Source organism: Anabas testudineus, chromosome 18 (assembly GCF_900324465.2).
Source record: "Anabas testudineus chromosome 18, fAnaTes1.2, whole genome shotgun sequence".
Lineage (NCBI taxonomy): Eukaryota > Metazoa > Chordata > Actinopteri > Anabantiformes > Anabantidae > Anabas > Anabas testudineus.
In genome coordinates, this window is record NC_046627.1 from 15290654 (window position 1) to 15310648 (window position 19995).

Below are 19995 nucleotides of genomic sequence, written 5' to 3' on the forward strand. Positions count from 1 at the left end.
TTCTTTGTACAGGGCACTTATGAGTTAGACACTTCATTCAAAACCACACATTTCAATCCATTAGGTCCATTAGGATTCATCCTCCTTAGTAAAAGAAGCGATTTCACACAGTCACATTTCATCCTTTAAACATTAAGATATTTATTTAACAGTCGCGGTTTTGTGCGTCGATTTCATTTTATACTCTCTTTAAACCTAAAAGGTCACATTTTGATTTTTGGTGTTCTGATGTTGCATATATACTGTACTGTGAAGTTAAGTGCCCGTGTTTGCATGTGGTCCGAGGCTCAAAACTTGAGGTGGACGTGTGTTTGCATGCTGGCTGGCTGGTAGTGAAACACCCATTTGTTTTTTAAATGCTCTTGCAAGAGTCCTTATATCATGTATTAGCACTTAAAGTCATATAGCCTTGTATCAAATGAGCCTCCCCATTAAATATAACTTCCAAATTAAACAACATACAGCTACTTTAAGAGTCGGTCATCCACCTACATGTCAACAGTGTCACCACCTGCTACCATTCTCCTTCAGGGATTAGCATCCTTCTTAAATTCAAGTGTTTGTCAACATGATTGACAGCAGCACATCTGATCAGGTTAATTCAAAAAGCTTTTGAATTGGCTGAACTGTGATTGTATCATCAAACGTAGGAGCGTAATGAACCTTTTCACCTCCATTAAACCTGAAAATTGGTTGTAGAACCTTTTTTTTATTCTTCAAACATCATAACTTTGCTGGAACTTTTTGTGGCAGGGGAGAGGATTTTATAGCACTTTATATATTTTATATGAAGTGCTCGTTTTAATTTCGGTTATTTCTACGCTCCTGATTTGATGGTCCAAGTTGAAATTGGGGTTACGTTGTGGTCACAGAATGTATATGAGGCCAGCACGAATTGTCTTTTTGAAGATATATACATTATGTTCCGCCCCCCGCTCGAAGGCTGCCTCTGCCGTACAGTGGAGAAAGAGGACAAATAGAGCTTTAGCAGGCTTTAGAAACATAAAAGTACAGTAGGAGGGCCCCAACTCCCTGGGGGTTGTAGTTTTCCTTCATGAATGCAAAACAATATAGCCCAGGAGTGTGGGCATGTGAGCGTGTGTGTGGAGTGGGGTGCTATCATCAAAGGCCTCATAGACCTCATACTTCAGCTCGCGTTCCTGTGTTCTTTCCTCATTCGCCACGTTTTTCCCTTCTTCCCTGACCTGACATGGATTAATTACAGCCCTGCACAATTTACACCCTGCTGGAACTGTAGCGGAGGCAGGGCGTTAGAATGCTGAATTGCTTTGTGCAGCACATGGAGAGCCTCGATTGCCTTTGCAGGAAGCATGTTTACGAGGCTCGACTCAGAGGTGAACTCCCAGGCCTTAAAATGACAAAATGCCCTCACTTAGATCGAGACAGCTGCAATGTTTTATGGACTACACAGGATCCATTTTAGTCTTTCGCAAGCTGTGACTTGATAAAATCGGCTTCATCTGCAAATGAATGAACATCTCTAAGGATCTGTCACGTGTGTAATGTTGTATAATACTAATATAAAATTGTTTTTGAAATCCACCAGGGAAGAACCATGACATGGATTACATACCCAGATGAAAGCATGCAAAATTTCTCTGTATAGAACAGGCACCATGAGTCGTGTTTATTGGGAAGGGAGGATTAGCAGACACCTCAGCCAGAGCCAGCCTGGCGCTGCCAAGGAGGTGTCAGCAACAACTGGCAAAGCGGGCGCCCCGCCAGCCCGCCTGGCCGCCCTGCCTATGAATGGTGCTTTTGTCAAAGGTGGCAGTGAGGACACTTGAGAGGGCCGCAATTAACACCACCTAAAATTAGAAAGCATGACCCCGTGCATCTGGCCAGGAAGAAAAGAAGCCTCCCATTCTTTTCTTTTTGAATACATTTTTATTTAAGACATTTGAACAAGCATGCATTTTGTCCCATTCGAGCACATTCGCGCTCATTGGGTCAACCACATATCAGAGGTCACACACCTAGGCACTTCACACAGCTACCGAATCCATTCAACTGGGCGAGAGCCACTGAGACAAGGGAAACAATTTGGGCTCAAAGTGAGTGGCAGATCAATGCACTAAAAGCCAAAGCCAAAGGTCAGACTGCTCAGTGGCAACTCAGGGATTCACTGTGACAGCCACCAGGGTAGGAAATAGCCACGATCTTCACATGATCACACGCTCTATAACTGCCTAGAAAGACGATATTATTTGTCTGCATGCTTAATAGTCATCACAGATGTGATGCACGAAAAGCAAAGGCAGTGCCTCTCTTCCCCGATAAACCTCAAGTCCCAAAGACTACGTTGGCCGAAGCGCTCACTGATATATTGGTCTGGACACCTGCCTTGAATACCACTCATGTTGAGTGGTGGATTTGGCAGACAATGCGTCGAACTGTAGCTTTTACAGCTTTTACAACAGAACATCCTCTAGCAAAAGACTTAAAATTTCACCTTTCACTGGAGTAGTTCACATTTAGCTTTAATCATATAGCTATCTGTATTTTGCTGTGTCTTATTAGATATAAGTTCCTTTCCTAATTTTCACTTTCACCCTTTGCATCCCTCTCGCTTTACCCCTGTTTCGTTCTCTCTCCATCACCTCTTCCCTTATTTTCATCATTTTGCAGGCCATAATATCAAACTGTCACACAAATCCAACCGAATTATAGATTTTCTGAGGGGTATGTTGGTATGTTTGGCAGCGAAATACAGTTATGGCAGGAAATAAACAAGATGGCCCACCAAATTGAAAAGGGGGGCAGGGGGTTCCCCTGCTGTGCATTCAAATTGGCTGGCACAATTTTGACAGGCCACTGTCGAGCACGTCTGTGGGATTAGAAGGCCCTGAGATGCTGTTTATTTGTGTCTGCTCATTCGCTTCACTTTTGTCCACAGCTTATCATCCCCTTCCTCAACCACTGCTGTCACCCGGCTACGCTATTAGCGGCTACAGAACTTCTGTCAGGAAGCACTGACCCTCAAGTCACTCTCCCTTTTCATGTGTTCCTTCTCCATAATTGTTGCTCCAAACAATCAAGTTGGGGGATTTGATCTTTGGGATTATCCATACCGCTTGACAGTCACATTGTAAAGTTGGATAATGTTGAAATCTTTAATTCTGGAGCTGTGGCCTTTTCCAATTTAGTTCACCAGTGATGTGAAGGGTAGATTCATAAAAAGCGTCACTTTGCTTGCACTGTTCTCCGAGATATGTTGCCTTCACTGATCAGTATTATAATAGGTCCGTTGTTTGTTTTGTATTCTTTTTCCGCAACCGCTGAAAAATATCAAAAAGCATTACTCACGCTTAATCTTCTTCTCATTCCTCTAGTTGTGAACAGTGCTGCACAAACACAGAATCACCTCCCTCTGTGCAGCCCCTATTTTCCCTGAGATTGCTGGACGCCAAACGGGCAAGAAAAATGACCAGCATGTTCTCCTTACTCCCCTGAGAAGTGAGTCCTATACACAGGGATGTGGCTATTACTTATCATCATCAAAAAGTGCTTGTTTGGTGATAATAAGGGCCTGGGATAGAAATCTCAGCTAAAGGGAGGGAGGGGACTACCTGAAGTAGCAACAGAGGAATCCTTCCTCTGCTTACCCAAGCATTTTCTGCATCTCTGTAAAACGGAGGACCAGCTCTAAGACCCAGCTTAGCCCATAAATAGAGGGAGATAGGAAAAAAACTGTTATTAGCCATGGTTAAAAGGACGGAATAAGATAAAGAATAACAGACAACAACTTCAAATGTGCTTACTGTGCAAGAGACAGTCACCAGGGAATACTGCAAAGGGAGAGGGTATAATATAGCATTAGGTTTTAGCATCTTGTTTTTATCTAATATTCTTGTGTCTGCAAGAGTGAACAGAAAGGTGATGTTGCTTTAGACGGAAGAGCTGTCAATCTGCGAGGGCCCACCTCGAAGGACTTTTGTGTGAGCATGCTTTATTGTGTATTCTATTCCCACAATATTCAACCTGAAGCATGATGACATTGCTAATGGCAGCATTCAGCCCAAAGGGAAAGTCACACATAAATTCACATATCTACTGTTTTTTTTTTTTCTTTTCTTGCAGCGGGTCAGGAGGACTGTGCACCTTGGGGGGAAAGCAGGACAGCTCACAATTCAACATGAAACATAACTCATGTCAGGCTATGTGGGAAGTTCATGCAATACATAAATTTAGAGTCATATGTTATGGTTCCGACAGGGGTCACACTCGATAATAAGCCCAATTGTGATGCAGGGCTAGCGGGCCTTATCTGTAAAAGTTCTCGATAGCGCGGCACGCAGCTCCCCGTCTCTCTTTGCAAGCAGTCCACGTTCCTTGTTTGTTTTATCTATCGCCATTCAGCTATTTGAGTTTGACACTAGGTTCATGACCACTTCAGTTCACCTCCTGGTATCTGATGATTCTGTCGCTCACACTCCTCTAATTTATTCTGAAGAGAGAGTGGGTACGTGCTGGGGAAAAAGGCACACGTCCCATCTGATTGCAAGGTCTCCTCTGATAAATCATACCACGATGGACATCTCGGCTTGATCAAATTTGCATACATCTATCTCACTAGTATGACTAATCAGAAAACGGCGTTATTGTTAACTGCAGATTCCTGGAAGTCTCACACAACCAAACATTTCTATCAGTTGATGGAACAAGCTCCAGTGTAATGGGGTGACATCTTCATCAGTACCTATTTTTGATAATACTTCATTAAATCATAGGTGGAAGGCGACAGATTTCTCTCTTAAGAACTGAATGGAAGAGGAAATTGGGGAAAATACTGAAACTGAAACAGAAATACTTGCCTTGCCACAAGCATTTCTCTGTTCTGTGCAGATTTCTCCACTGGTCACAAACGGTAAAGCTATACCTGTAGGACAGAAGGGGGAGAGGAGAGAGGGGGAAGACAAATTGAGAGAATGAAATAAATATCTATTTAAAAATAGCCTCTCAGCATGGCAAGGAGAGATTTGAAGATATTATCCTCAAAGGCTGCTGTGAGTGAGGCCGGGAGAAGGGAATGCTGTCTACAGTGAAAAATGAAAGGCACATACTGCCTGACAGCCTATGGCTTTTCCTGATACTGCCAACACCAGCCCACTGGAGTGATCCATAGACTCTTTGTGGAGACTTGTGATATAAATGCTGAGGGCTAGATGTTGAAGATCCTCAGCGCGCTGCCGCCCCACCCTCTCTCGTCATCCTTCGCCATCGCCTTGCCTGCCGCATGGGGGGAATTTGTTATGTTCCCTCTCGTACGCCTGCCTCGGAAATATCAGGACAGCAGACAGGGGGCAAGTTGACTGACTTGTCCTTGTCCCTTTTCAATTTGACAAGGCAAGCAGCCTTGGGGACTCTCCAGTCTATTTTCAAATTGACCATTTATAATCAGTTTTCTAAAGGAGAAAGAGAAGGAGTGGAGGAGTCAAGCTGGCCCTGTGTTATTGTGGAAGGTATAGTGCAGTGGGAGATGATAATACAGCAGTGTGTTGTCAGATGTGTCAGCAGGTAAGATGAATGAAGAATAGGGAGTGGGTGCATAAAAGGGAATGCACAGTGGGAAATTGACCTCTATTCAAAAAAGAAAAGGAGGGGGGAAAAAAGGAAAGAAATCTATATCCTCCAGCAAATAAACATATACAGCCTCGCTTTGAAATATGCATCACCTTCCCATGAACCCAAATCAGAGGATAAAGTTGTGCTGGCAGCGGCTACAACCTTCCAGAAAGAAGAGGCACCCGTTGTCCATTCGTTGACGCCACTGTGGCTGCATATATCAGCACCTGCAAGGTCAGGCCGACTCGGGCGTGGCAAGCGTGGCCAGGGCCCCAGCCCGGGAGGCGTTACTGCATTTTGTCACACTGCTTGCTCCGCCGCCACCACACGATGACATTTCCACAAGATGGCTCTTCTGAATTATGCAGCCCAGCGGAAGGGTAAAAAGGGAAAAGGGGGGGAGAAAAAAAGCTCATTTTCTGGGTGTCTGCTTCCGACCTGAAACCGCCACTTGTTTTCATCAGCGCCTTTTGCCGCTTATGCAAAACGATGTGCAGGGTAATAGGGGAACAATCCAGCCGGCCCGCTGCTCCTGTTCTCCATGCTAGAGCCGCCTCTCTCTCTCTTTTGGGTGGAACGACACGGTGTCACCTCTACACTGGCCCCCATCCTCTCCAAATTAATCCCAATTTGGCCATCAAGCACGGGGCAATCCAATGGGGCAGGCGGCAAGTAATTGACATTCTCAGGTGCATGGGTTTTGTTTATTTAGTAACGCTGAGCCAAGGCCTTTCACCGTAGATGACAGCAGACCCGGTTTGCATACACCACTTGATTCGGGAGCACTGCATGAGTGACTGCTCAGCAGCCTGTGGCCCTGTGGCATTTCAGCAGAGGACATTTCAGTAAAGATCGCCTCAGGTGTCAAGTGGCTTGGAAGGTGTGGACGGCAGCTGGAGGTCGTTTGTCCCACGCATTGATTCCACCATGACCCCATTGCGCTCTCTAACTATTGATCCATCCCCTAAGACCCTTACACAATGCCCACAACACACAGGGGAATTACAGCTCGAGCGTCAATGTGGCCTAGCCTTAAATGAAAGAATGGCAAATCTTCAATAGGACATCACACATCACTATATGAAATAGGCATTCTGCCGGCCACTCACCTCCGAGGTCATTCCAACAATGCGTGGAGTCCATTTTGGTTATTGGGATTCCATGAAGGTGCAGAGCAGGAAGTTTATAAACATGAGAGCATGCTCAGAGTGTGGAGTGACCGTAAGTCATTACAGGAGGGGGTTCTTCGTGTGTGTATTGGAGTGGGGGTGCTGGCACTCATACATGGAATACTTTCCTAAATGTTTTCCTAGGCAGATCTCCCATGCCTTTTAGCATGTCACACAGGGCCATGAATCACTATTACAGCACCTACAGTTTTACCTGGCCCCCTCTAAGGCTTTTTCATTAGGGTAAAAGGGACCCCAGACATGCACAGACAGGGTCGTTGTGGGGGGTGGTAGTGTTTGTGAAAGGGAGGTTCAGAGATTTGGGTTGGGTGGGTTAATTACAATAACAATGGGGGCGGCCAAAAAAGAAAAAAAAATGCCATGGCAGGGCTGAGCTGCTCTCATTTGTTTCAATAAGGTAAATTGATTCCTATGTCCTTTGGTGCCATTTGCATCGCATCCATTTAGCGTGCACCTCTCGCCCCGCACTCCTCCCACCGCTGCAACCTCCCCCTCCCCCTCCATTCACTTCACGTGTGGAGGGCAAGACAACATCAATGGGGACGCATTGATCTCCCCGCACAGACGCACGAGGACACTCGCACGGAAGTCCACATGCAATCGAGCAGTATATTCTGTGCATGGGCATAAATAGAACACCCACTAACAGAGATATGACAGACGTTGAGGGGTTTCTGCAGATAGTAACCTGATGGAATAAAAAATAAAAACTCTGATACATTTCAACAAAAACCTTGCACACCAATATTTCGTTAGCCTAGCTAGCATGAAAGCATTTTCATTATTTCTACTTTGCCCTCCTGAAATCAATTTGTTGATATATAAAGTTCGTAATATTTGAAAAGGTGTTCGCCCCATCCTGGCCACCCTATTAAAAAACATGTACACCCACCGCTGTAGTACTGTAATACAGGAATAGTAGCTACGGTAGGCATGACGGTTCTTACAATAAGCCTGTACATTTAAACCCTGTGTGCCAACCCTCTAACTGCAAGTTTTGTTTTGTTTTTTTCATTGTCATGCACATGTCGTGAAACCACACTGCCCACTGGCCTCTGTCTCAGCCGTCGGTTGTGGTAGTATCCATCTCGCCTCTCTCACTGCCAGCCTGCCTGCCACAAACCCCCGTTTTGGTGTAGCACACTGATGCCCGGTGCTAACACATACACACTCCCATCCCTCACTCCCATCATCAGTCAGCTTCAGGGCAGATAGCAGTGGCCATCAGGCAGATGAGTGACGACTGGGACTGTTACCTGACCGCCAGCACGGCAATAGCTCTGTGGCTTGAGATAGAGAGACAAAAGCTGCAGCTGCAGGCCACACGCACACACGACTCAACGCACACCAGCTGATCTGTATTGTCTGTCGTCCAATTAGCTGTCAGTCATGGACATGTAAGGATGTGTAACATAATGCACCCATTGTAGCAATATGTAATCGAATATTATGCGTGTGTGGATCTATGCAAGTCATCACTGCAAACCTTTTCACCACCATAATTAGAGCAATATTCTGACAGAGTTTCATCACACATGCAGCACAGTCTGCAATAATTCAAACTAGTAAAAATGAGGGTGCTATATCTCCATGTAAGACGGAACAAAAAAAGGAGGCGGAATAATGATTATATGCAGATGCAAACCAGTCATTACTGCATTTTCAGCATAATGTCTTTTGGCACTTCCTTCAAGATGACAACACTCTCCAAAGAGCTTATTCTCCAGTTAATACTAAACTATATACTGCAGAGTGAAATTGCTACCAAAGGTATCACAACCACCTCCATGAATCAGCAATAAGCAAATCCTATTAAATCCCTTTTAATTGGGCCTCATTCAGGCAAATCCTGACTGCTTGTGAACAATATAAAAATATAGATTGTGATGACTTCAGGGAGGTAGACGACCTTGCATATTAGAGACAATATTTGTATTTTTTTCATTCCTTCCTATGGTAAAACATTTTGGCATGCTGCAAAGTGTGACGTGGTTGCAGGCCAGGAGGGTACACTTGGTTTCTAAAACTCCATCCACAGGTTTACACAAGCAGATGTTGTACCCAAGCTTGTGCTCGGCTTCCCGACGCACACAAACACATACACGTTCCAAGCATGCCACAAGATTTATAACAATAAAAGTCTCCCCAAAAGGCATTGAAACGCACCGACTATTTCGTGTGCAGCCTTGAACTCTGGCTGATGTGCTATTTGTTACCTCGAGCACTTGGCAAAACAAAAACGGCTATAGCCCAAACACTTGAGAGGGCTTATTGCTCATGATGCCCACAAGTTCAGCGCTTTCTTACTGAAACAAACCATCACAGTTAAACTCCCCTGACAACAAGCCGAAAATACCTTGATCCAATTAGAAACACGGGCTTATTTGCTCAAGTATAAATGCTTAAATTGGTAATACAAGCAGATAATTATTCACTTCCCCAATCCGCCCCCTGCAGAACATTTGTGTTGCATCTGCAAACAGTGTGAGCACAACAATTGAGTCACAGGTTTGGGCACCAAAGGATGATGATTATGGTAATCCAACAATGCCAAAGCTCTATTGTATGTCACCAACTTTTGTTGCAAATTCATGACCTTATTAACCCCTATTAATCCTTGACTGGGCTCTCATGATAAGGGGCTTACACACCCACACAAAACACGCACAAGCGGGCCGAACGCTTTCACTTTGATGCTCGGGACACAGGCTTCAGAAGGCGTATCCACCTGTTTCATCCCTCACACGTTAGGTTCTGCGCATAATATCAGCAGACACCCTTGAGTCATCCAAGACAATTAACGCTCTCCCTTAGACCAACAGTGAAAAAGAAAAGTGGGATGTCGGCATTTGGAGCAGAGGGCCCTCCCAGTGTGGGCACATGAGAAAGCAGGTCTGATTGGTATTAAGTGGTGAGATTAAAAGCCATCTCATAGGTCAGGTCAGCTGGTGTTCATTTGAATGCATTACCAGGGTCCGAGGCTAGATAATTCTCTCATTAGCGCCACTCAAACCCTGAGTGACAACACGGGTGAGAAGGGAGCATGTCGTACAACACTTAGAGTTAATTAGTCCACGTGCACTGTTGCTCTGCGCCCCATGCATCCACTCTCTCGTCTTCCTCCTGAAGTGGCCTAACCAAAAAAGAAAAGCGTCTGCAGTCGATCAGAGATGAGCTGTAGCGTTTGTTGAAGAGGAACCTCCTTTTGTTTTCTAAGAGATACGTGATCACAGGCAACATTTTTAAATCCAAGGTATAGGTGCACTCGCCACTTGTAATGAATTTGGTACAGTGTACAGTGATGCGAGATTTGTAAGCAACAAATGTAATGTAATCTTCTTTGACAGTGTTGCCATCATGAGGGCCCAAACTACAAAAACAAGCTCCTATTGTGCCTTCAATGTTTGATTGAGGTATGACACTAAAGGCCAAACTAGACGGGGGAAGACGCTCACGCTGAATCCCCTTGTACTGCTTTCATTATTCTCAGACAGATAAGACCCACAGGTAACCATTTGCCGTCGCAAAAAGTTTCCCGAAGAGATTTAGACGAGATGAATTTCTTCACTCTTTCTTTGTTGATGACATTGTGTTTGCATATTGGGAGCACGAGGTTATATCCACGTCATTAGTCTCTCTGCTTGGATCCAGGCCCGATAAGCACAAAGCCACCACGGTTTTATTCACTTCAGTTCCAAAGGTTCTATAAATTGTCTCTTTTTCCCTTTCTCACTTATGTTCACTCGAATTCCTACCACTGTTCCCATGAGGGACGGCGCTTGGCTCATTGGCCACCGCACACACGCACAAGGAGGGGAGGGATGGGGGGGGTTCTCTCACGCCATTACGGCTGGGTTTACCCACCCCACACACACACTCAGAATACCAATCATTGCATGTGCCCACCCCCCAACCGAGCACACAGGGTTAGCTGAATATTCTACGAGCTTTCAATTTTTCAGGCAGGTCTGCGAACCCCCTCCCATCATGCAGCGCCATCACACTCAAGGGAGTTAGAATTTCGACAGTCGTTAGCAGGGTCATCTGCAGTCCCTCAGGGAGGGGACTCAGAAGAAAAGATTTGAATTGCCTTTCTCTCTTTTTATTCTCTTTTCATCTACCCGCTTTAGCTCTCTGTATGGATCTGTCATAATTCCACTTCCTGTCTTCAAGGCCCAGCAATGTTCATGCCCCTCAAACACGTCCCCGCCGCCAAATTCATCAATCAAGGGCGAGGTCTTCCGAAGCACTCTCTATAACTCCGATGTCACGCTTCTTATGCCACTGTCAAAAAGTGGTGACAGGGCTCCGAACCACTGGTTATGCCACAGTAAGGCGTTTATCCACTTGTATAATGCACTGTAGTGCTCACATAGGATCAAATGCGGGATGTGAGGAAAATGGCTTCCAGCTGAAAGAGAAAGAGAAGGAGGGGGTTGTGAAGCAGACGGAGAGAGGGAGGAAAAATGAGAAAACATCTCTTCTTCTAACTCTTTCGCACTAATAAGAATTCCCAGTGAAATGTCTGGCGAAGTAGGTCAATGGGATTTAGAAAGTTTGTGCTGTCTCTCTCTCTTTTTTTTTATTCCTCCCTCCTTCTCTCCATACACACTCTTGTCAATGGGAAAATGAGCAATGCGATTAGGAGAGGGGAAGATGATGAGCTAAAGAGAGAGTGAGTAGGGGAGGGGGGAAAAAAAGAGTAAGAGAAAGCAAGAAAAAGACAGAAGACAGGCTGAGTGGCGGCTCGGGGCCCCTCGCCGGTCCCTCACCAGCTGACTGAAAGACCCAGACAAAAAGAGTGAGAGGAAAAGGGGGAAGAGAGAGATCTGTATCTGCGCTCTAGAGGGAGGGAGTGGCTGATGTCTCTTCATCTTGATATTGAAGCAACAGTCTAATCATTTCTCCAGCGCATATGCATATGAGGGTAATCAGTAACTAGAAAAAGGTAATTATATCCCATAAGTCATACCCTTTGTACCTGTAAGCACTGCACCCGACGCACAAGATTGGGATTTTCTTATAATTCACAACGAAGCCGGGTTTATTAGCAGCTGAATTATTTGGCTAATTTAGAATAAGTAAATGAATGTCCCAGTTATTGAATATTTCATAGTGTCTATCAAAATATAATGAGTTACGTTTGCTTAAATACAAATGGGCCCCTGTTGGTAATTTGCCAGAATGTTTCTAGGGGCAAATCTCTGCCAGTGAATGTGATTGAATGTTACAATTAAACGCACTAATTCATTGTCAAAAGCAACTTATCTATACACATGATATATTTGGTGCTTAATTGGAAAGCACATGAAGAAATGGTTTCTTTGGTGACTTTCTCCATCACGGCCTAATCAGAATAAATTCTGCCTGTTGTAATGAATTAAAGCTGAATATTAGCAGTTGAGCTATTAAATAGACTGGAAGAGTGAATTATTTAAATGCTAATTAATGTTTTAAGCTTCCCAACCTCCAATAGGCACACATTCTTCCTCAGCTCCCCCCTGCCGAAAAAAAAAAAAAAAATGGCTGATTTCAACATTCACTAAGTGCACAGTAACTTCTCTTCGCTCATATTTCATTCAATCAATTCAGCAGCACTGGCGCGTCTTTTACCCGTGCAGCTACCTCGAGCCAGTGATAGAGAAAGATGGAATCCATCAATACTGGAAGACAGTTGGTGGAATTACTAATCAACCCGTAGCTGGGAATGAATCATGGGAATGCTTCAAACCTGCTTCAGATGTGATTTCTGTCTTTGCCACAGGTAAGATCCAGTTCAATTGTTAATATTATTAGTTTTTTGCAATAAAATAATAGTATTTGTTGATGTCATACTTGATTTTCCCATGACAGGTTTCTATCATGCTACTTTCCTCTTTTCTTTTGTTTTTTTTTTTTTACAAGTGCCTTTTAGCTCTGTAACCATAATTCTGCATATACAGTATTTAAAGGCAACCAGCTGCCTCAGACGGCGCCACAGACATTAGATGAACTTCATTAGCGCTGAAATAGTGCGAGATGTGCTACAACTTTGTGTTCAAAGCAGTCTGAGAAGTTCCAACGTGAGAGGCAGTGGCATTATTCATGGTTTCACAATAGCTTGTTATTCATCATAAGACAAAGGAGAATCTCACTCGGCTTGACATAGATGGAGGAGGGCCACGAGGGTATTATTCACATCTGTTGAAAACAGTATGCACAGCCAACTGGATGTCACGATACACCACGCTTATTAATGCAAACAAAGTCTCCCAACACGGAATATAAATGACATTTTCCTTCACATTGGAGCATAAATATTAATTGTGTTAAATCTATGATGTATTGTGGTTAGGGAGCTGCTTTAGTTGTTTATTGTTACACCAAAACGGGACGCATTTTATTAATCAAAGCAGCGCGTCATGTGACACCATACTAAGTGCAGCACAATGTGGGTGTGTGTGTGTGTGTGTGTGGTGGGTGTGCTTCCTTATAATACCACAAGGTGACACCATAGGCTCACAAACAGATGTTATCAAACTGCTCTTCCTATTTACTGGTTTTCATACTGTTTGATGTTCAGCTGTCATTCAAACCTGAAACATTATGAATTGTCTGTAATATGCAGTTTTCTATTAGACACACTTATACACGCTTGTGCCAAAGCCTAATATTTAATATAGTGCTCTTGGCATTGTAGGATTACAGTGCTTAGTTCAGCACTTCATAAATCTAATCCTACCTTGACCACAGTATGCTCAAAGAATCAGCAGAGGGACTCGGGGAAGCTCACCGCCTCGTTCCCACTCTTCACTTTCGGAGAGTTTGCACAGCTGTCTGGGGAACACAAGTGGCATTACACTCTCTTCCTGTGGCAGGACATCTGTTGCTTTCAGCTGGCATCCCATCTGAGTCCGCCGTAGCGTGCTTTATGCAGTCTGACAGCGTTACGTTAACTGAGTTGACGACTGTATTATTTTCCATGTGATGGGCGTGTTTTAGTGAGACTTATCAAAGACGTCATGACACCGGTGAATGTGAACTTTTATTATAAATGAGTCTGAGCAGACTTTAACCTCCCAGTCAACCCCGAAACTTCCAGAGTACAATGCGAGGTATTATATTGTACCTGCAGTGGCTGTATATCAAAGACACACTCGTCTAACTCTCACAGGTGGATTAAGTTGAAGATAAGATCTTAGATATGTAGACGGTGCCAAAGCGTGTCACCTTACCCTTATACATGTAAGGTGTATGAATGTACAGGTACACACAACAATGATGCTATTCAAGACACTGCCACCCTGAAGCACTGGCAAACACAATGTGTGCATGCGCGTTTTCTTCTGCAGCTCTGAATACAGGCTGCACCAGCTTGGTCTTACAGCTGCCGTGGCTCTCTGAATGAGAAACTCCTCTCCATAACCATCATTGTGCAGGCTGACTGAGATCTGGGCACGATAGAATACTAATAAACATTGCACTGAAACGGTATTAGCACTCTGCCCATGTCCTCCCATCCCCTACTGAAGTCAGATTTCCTATAATGGCAATTGACTTGTTGAAACTTCCCTAGACTATTTTCTAAACTGAAAGCATTCAAAGACCTAACTGCACTTCAAATGTTACATGCATTCTTCCATCACTGTACACAAATTGCTCTCTTGTATTTCACGATAGTCTTTGCATATTCCTGACCGGAGCGGTATATGGTTCGACTCCTCTTTGCATCAGAGAAGTCCACGTGGAACAAACCAAAGCGAACACTGAAGCCATCAGCCCATTCAAAGTTGTCCAGCAATGACCATGCGAAGTATCCTCTGACATCCACCCCATCTTCTTCAATAGCTGTGCAAAAACACAGAATTTAAACATGTCAACCAGGTGATGTTGTGCATGTATCAAGATTTTGAAAAAATAAACGCACCCACTAAATTAAACCATGGCTGATGACATGACATGATAACCATCACTACAATAATTTGGTAATAAACTGTAATAATAAAGGCCATATCTCAAAACTTATTATTATCAACTATTAACTGCAGACAGTAAAATAAAGGACATAAGTCCATTTACCAGCACCCTGGTTTTGTACATATTGGCTCATTACTTCAGGTCTATTTAGTGATCAACTTTCCCAAATCTCTAAGAACAACAATGCACAGACTGTCCAGATGATGGCACCAAAATAACTTTACATTTGGACAACTCCATGACAACATCTAAAATAAATAATAATGACAAAAAAGTATTCCTATGTCATCTTAGTTTAAATAACACACTTTAAGTTTTATTATTTCTTTTATATCATAAGTCCCCTAAATGTGAATTCAAAGCAAAACTCTCCCAGAAGTGTCTAATGCTACAAAAACATATTAAAATTAATTAAACAAAACTGAGTCTGTACCTTTGCCCACTTCGAAGATGGTGTCTTTGTAAAACTCACAGCGCTCAACATCCTCCATTTGCAGCGGCCCCACCTGAGAGAAGCCATTCTCTGTAATGTAGACCGCCGGGTTGTTTAAAGTGTCCTGTGAAAATCACAGGGCAAACGCTATTGTCAAACAAGGCATCACGCTTGTCAGGCATTCCAGAGGGAGACAGATTGGTCTGGAGTGTACCATTTAGCTGCATTTCAGTCGGGCCCGGCTCGAGCTAATGGCCTGTGACAAGTCACAACAGCAGGAAATTGCTCGTTTGCAAACACTTTTCAGCACAAGTAACTGTTTCATTCAATGTGACAGCACTAATGAAGCATCAATGTGTTTCTGGAGGTGTTAAAAGGGGATTACTGCATACGAAATCAATAGCAAGACAATAAACAAATGTCAGTGTGTTCTTGTTTGGTTGAAGGCAATTTGTCTCGTTGGTCAATTCGGTTTGAGAAGAGAAATGACTTTACATTTCAAATGAAGGCGCGGGCAGGATTAAGGATGGGGTTCATCCTTGTTTACCCTGAGGTGGGGGCCTTTTTGGCAAAACACGCAATAGCAAATGGACCAAAGTTGTCATTTTACCTTAATGTACTTGAGAAGTTTTCTCAAGCCACTGGGCACTACAGCCAGCCAGGACACACCACTAATGGGCCAGGAGGGATCCAAAACTTCCTCTGCATTGCGATCACTCTTTATACCCAACATCTGACCCGAGTCGCCTCCTGGCTTGACTTTGCGAGACGTGTAGTAGTTTAATGCAAAGAAGTCTGCTGTGCCCAAAACAGTAGGGTCATCCTTCGAGAAGCTGGGCAGCCTTGAGCTGCCACCGTATCCGAGCTTCTCGCTTTGAGAGTCGATGGCAGACCTCATAGTTTCTGGATAATCTCCAGTTACGAACACGGGCCAGGCAAACCATCCTAACGTGAATGCAAGGTCCCGTTCAGTTGCAGCAATGTCCTCCTTGCAACCTGGGTCTAAAGGTTCAAACCAGTCACTGTTAATGGCCAGAGACACTGCTCCCTTCTGCTTTGGCCTATAGAAGGAGTCATAGCTATGCCAGGCCGTAGCGTGGGCACGCAGCATGTTGTGGCCCACAAGGTAGGCGCTAATCCCTGCTTCTTTTAACCCTGGGGCGTGGATGCCGTCTTCGTGACCAAGTTTGGCACAAACATACGGCTCGTTGATAGTGATCCAAAGTTTGACACGGTCACCGAAAGTTTGGAAACAAAACCGGGCATAGCTGTCAAATAATGGCACTATTTCCTGTGATTTCCAACCCCCCTGGTCTTGGAGGGCTTGAGGCAGGTCAAAGTGGTAGAGTGTAATCATAGGTGACACGTTGCAGGAGAGCAAATCGTCGATTACTTTGTTGTAGTACTGTACACCTGTTGGACAGAGAGACACACATGATATAAGCTCGTTCTATTGCGTTGTTTTGGGTTTAACCTGGCACGGGGCTGACAGGAATATGGAAATACCTTTTTGATTGACGTGCCTTGTGGTCCCATCAGGCAGGAGACGGGCCCAGGAGAGAGACAGGCGATAGTGCGTCAGCCCGAGCTGCTGGATGCACTCCAGGTCTTTCTCCCACAGCTCGTAGCTGTTGCAGGACACATCCCCATTCTGCTCCCCAAACACTCTGCCTTTCTCCTGATGGCAAAATGTGTCCCAGATACTCGGTCCCTTGCCGTCTGCCTGCCAGCCACCTCAACAATTTCATTTCAGGAAAGTAATAATAACAGTAAAAGGAAAAACACTGTAATGTTTCTATTGGGACAGAAAAGTGTGTCTGCAGTGCAAATGTTGTCAGATGTGTGAGGTAGCTGAAGTTGGTCCACAGGGTGCACCAACATTTATGGACTACTGTGCATGGATTCAAATGGAGGTATCAACAGCAACAATGCAATGGTTTGTAGTTTCACCACAAAACTAGGGCAGAGCTGAAACAATAGAGGAAGTGCTGGTGTAGCCGTGCACTCCATTACACTGCACATGTGTCGCAGTTCACACACACACACACACACACACACACACACACACACACACGTCGTGGTTGTGTTTACCTTCTATTTGATGCGCAGCAGTTGCTGCTCCCCAGGCAAAGTCCGGTGGGAACATGTTTCCACGTCCTGGGACACAGGAAAGCACACAGGTCCGATATCTGTTGCATCGCAGATGAGACGTTTGGGTTACATGAACCCCGGTGGACATTAAACACACAAACACATTAATGCAGTTTCTCTCTTTGTGTGCATGTTTGTCGCTCGCTGTAGCCCCCCCCACCCAAAAAAACAAAAACAAAACAGTAGCAATATGTCTTTATCCATATCAATTAAATAGTTTTCTTCACAGTTTGTTTTACCAGTCATATCCAATTCGAAACCAATCTGCAATATATGTTCTGTATTCGCTTAATATGATCGATTAAGAATCCGAAAAACATTTTTTTCTTTTCTGTGGTTAAATTAAGATTATTAAAGGCTACGTGGTTACATGCCCTAACACATCAGTTAGACTTTTACTTTAAAGTTTATATCGCGACTTTAAATAGACACATATTACGAGGAGCGCTTGAAAGCACCACCTGCCTTGCGTGACGACGTCACACAGCGGCGTACAACAGCACAGCAATGTTTTGAGTCCAATTCATGTTATTGTCACGTTATAAGATTTTTATTGTATTGTAAATACATTTTAAATAGCTGACGGTAGTATCAACTTAAAAATGTGCGTAATAATTATAATTTCAGTTTAATCCAGAATGGACTTTTATACCAGAGTTTGATTAGCTGGCAAAATAAAATAAAAAATACATACAATAAATATAAAAGGTTAAAGGGTGCTGAATCACTGCACATCAAGGCTAGCGGTGCCTGAACATTTAATCACATCACTGGAAGTTAAAGCATTTAGCTTGCAGGCAGAAGATCCCTGTCCTGTGATTACTTCAGTGTTATCCTTTGAAGCAAGTGAGTCACTCAACCTGATCCTAATAAAGGAAATGGATGGTTTGCCAAAGGGCAAATTAATGTATCTGAAAGTGTTACTCACACATGTACAGCTAGAGGTTACACGGGTTTTTGCTCCTCACATGCTGCCATCTTCCCTGGCTATTATGTGTAGACCAAAAATAGACCAAAGGCGACCAGATACCACTAAGTACTGAAGTTAAAAAACAAAAAAAGGCTCAACCAAAAGGACTGGGTTTGAGTACTTGTATATGTAAAAGTGAATTGCTGTTTGTGAGCTTATCTGTCATTTTGTCTCATTCTGCACAGTCTTGAATTACCTTAAACTGTTTATGTATTGTAGAGAAAACTGTTACTTTTCACCAGAGGTGGCAGAAAATTGAAATTGCACGCTTCTTACTTCTTTATACTGAAGTTGAACTAAATACATGATCTTAAATGTACCTTAAGTACAAAATTAGAAGTACTTCACTCTGAACATCTGAATTATAGACATCTGAATATTCAGGCCTTGTTAAGTGTCATTAATGTACAGATTCAACAAGGGACCTACTTCCAAAACTTATTTCTGAGAAAATTTGTCAGCCATTCGTTTCATTTCTGTTCTGTCTAATGTTAGTAGGGACACTTCAGTGACAGCAAACACTTAAGAAAGTAAAAAAAAAAAAAAATGTGGAAAGCGATTTTATTTTGCCTAATTATTCAAAAAGGGGACAAATATCTATGTTAGTGTAGTTTGTTTGCATAAACATAAACAGCAACTTGTAAGTGGAGATGCATTTATCACTGTTGACTGTTTTAATAATGCATCATAATTTATGAGCTATTTGTATGTTGATGCACATCTTACCCAAGTTAAAGTTAAATCTACTTACCACTCCTGCTTTTCACTGGTGGCGCCTGAATGGAGCTTTTGTAACAAACCCCCCCCTCCCCACCACCACCACCACCACCACCACCACCCCCCCTCCTCCTCGACACATCACCTCATTGCATGACAACAGAGCCTGAGCCGAGGATTTTATTCTGAAAAGCACACCGGAAGTGGCTTTGCAATTCCGCTGGACTTGACACTAGCGGAGCCCGGGGGCAGGATCACGGGGAGAGATTTCTCTCAATGGAGAGAGAGCTGGCTTTGAATACTTTCCAAAAAAACCACACACACGGTGGGGGGGAGAGCAGCAGCCGAGCCGGGACGCTCTTCTCTAAGCCATGGCGAACTTTTCCGCGTAGTTTGTGGAGCATTTGCGACGCGTTGTGCGCGTAAAGAAAGGTGTTGTTTTGCGCGTTCGTCTTTTTTTTTTTTTTTTTCCAGGAGTAATTTCCTGTTGGGGAAAGAGTGAACGGGAAAGTTTCGTGGCTCGTTGGGTTCCGTCGACTACCTTTCGTCCTCCAAAGTCATGGGAAGCTATTTAAAATAAAAGAAGAGTTTGGTGAAGTTAGTGGCGTCAACCTGGGGCGCAGTCGTCTCCCGTGAGGAGGAGGAGGAGGAGGAGGAGGGGGAATAACAACACGCCGCTGGTTTGGGCAACAAAAGAAACCCGTCGTAACAAATGGACAAGTTATCTAGCGACGTACTGTTTCAGCAGGCTCGGAGGACGTGAACGCAACGCCAGGATGGAGAGGGCATTGTAAATGAGTCGCTTGGCAAACAAAGGAGTGCACCTCCGTGGGACTGGACACCGCCGAGCGAGGAGAAATGGAGGAGGACGGCTCGCTTGAGCCAAACCAGAGGCTGGCTAAAGTGTCGCTTTCGTTTGGCTTTCAGCTCGCCTCGTTGTAACAAAGCGACTCGCTATCAATCACCCATCTCTCCCCCCCCCCTAGTCTGCG

The 19995-nt window shown here is 44.1% G+C and overlaps 1 protein-coding gene across 3 annotated transcripts; it reads right to left on the bottom strand.

The window, feature by feature from the left end:
- Nucleotides 1–13787: 13787 nt before the first annotated feature.
- gba3 (glucosidase, beta, acid 3) lies at nt 13788–19058 on the bottom strand. 3 transcript variants are annotated; one of them, XM_026352623.1, is made up of 6 exons: nt 19038–19058; nt 17257–17354; nt 16672–16899; nt 15776–16578; nt 15166–15289; nt 13788–14603 (listed from the first exon to the last, which is right to left on the bottom strand). In XM_026352623.1, exons 2-6 carry the CDS (start codon nt 17309–17311, stop codon nt 14398–14400), a joined length of 1416 nt encoding a protein of 471 aa, XP_026208408.1. In that variant the 5' UTR covers nt 17312–17354; nt 19038–19058; the 3' UTR covers nt 13788–14397. The 3 variants fall into 3 exon arrangements, with proteins under 3 accessions (XP_026208408.1, XP_026208407.1, XP_026208409.1); XM_026352622.1 differs by lacking the exon at nt 19038–19058 and having other exon boundaries at nt 17257–18940; XM_026352624.1 differs by lacking the exons at nt 13788–14603; nt 15166–15289; nt 19038–19058 and adding an exon at nt 15296–15421 and having other exon boundaries at nt 17257–18950.
- Nucleotides 19059–19995: the final 937 nt, after the last annotated feature.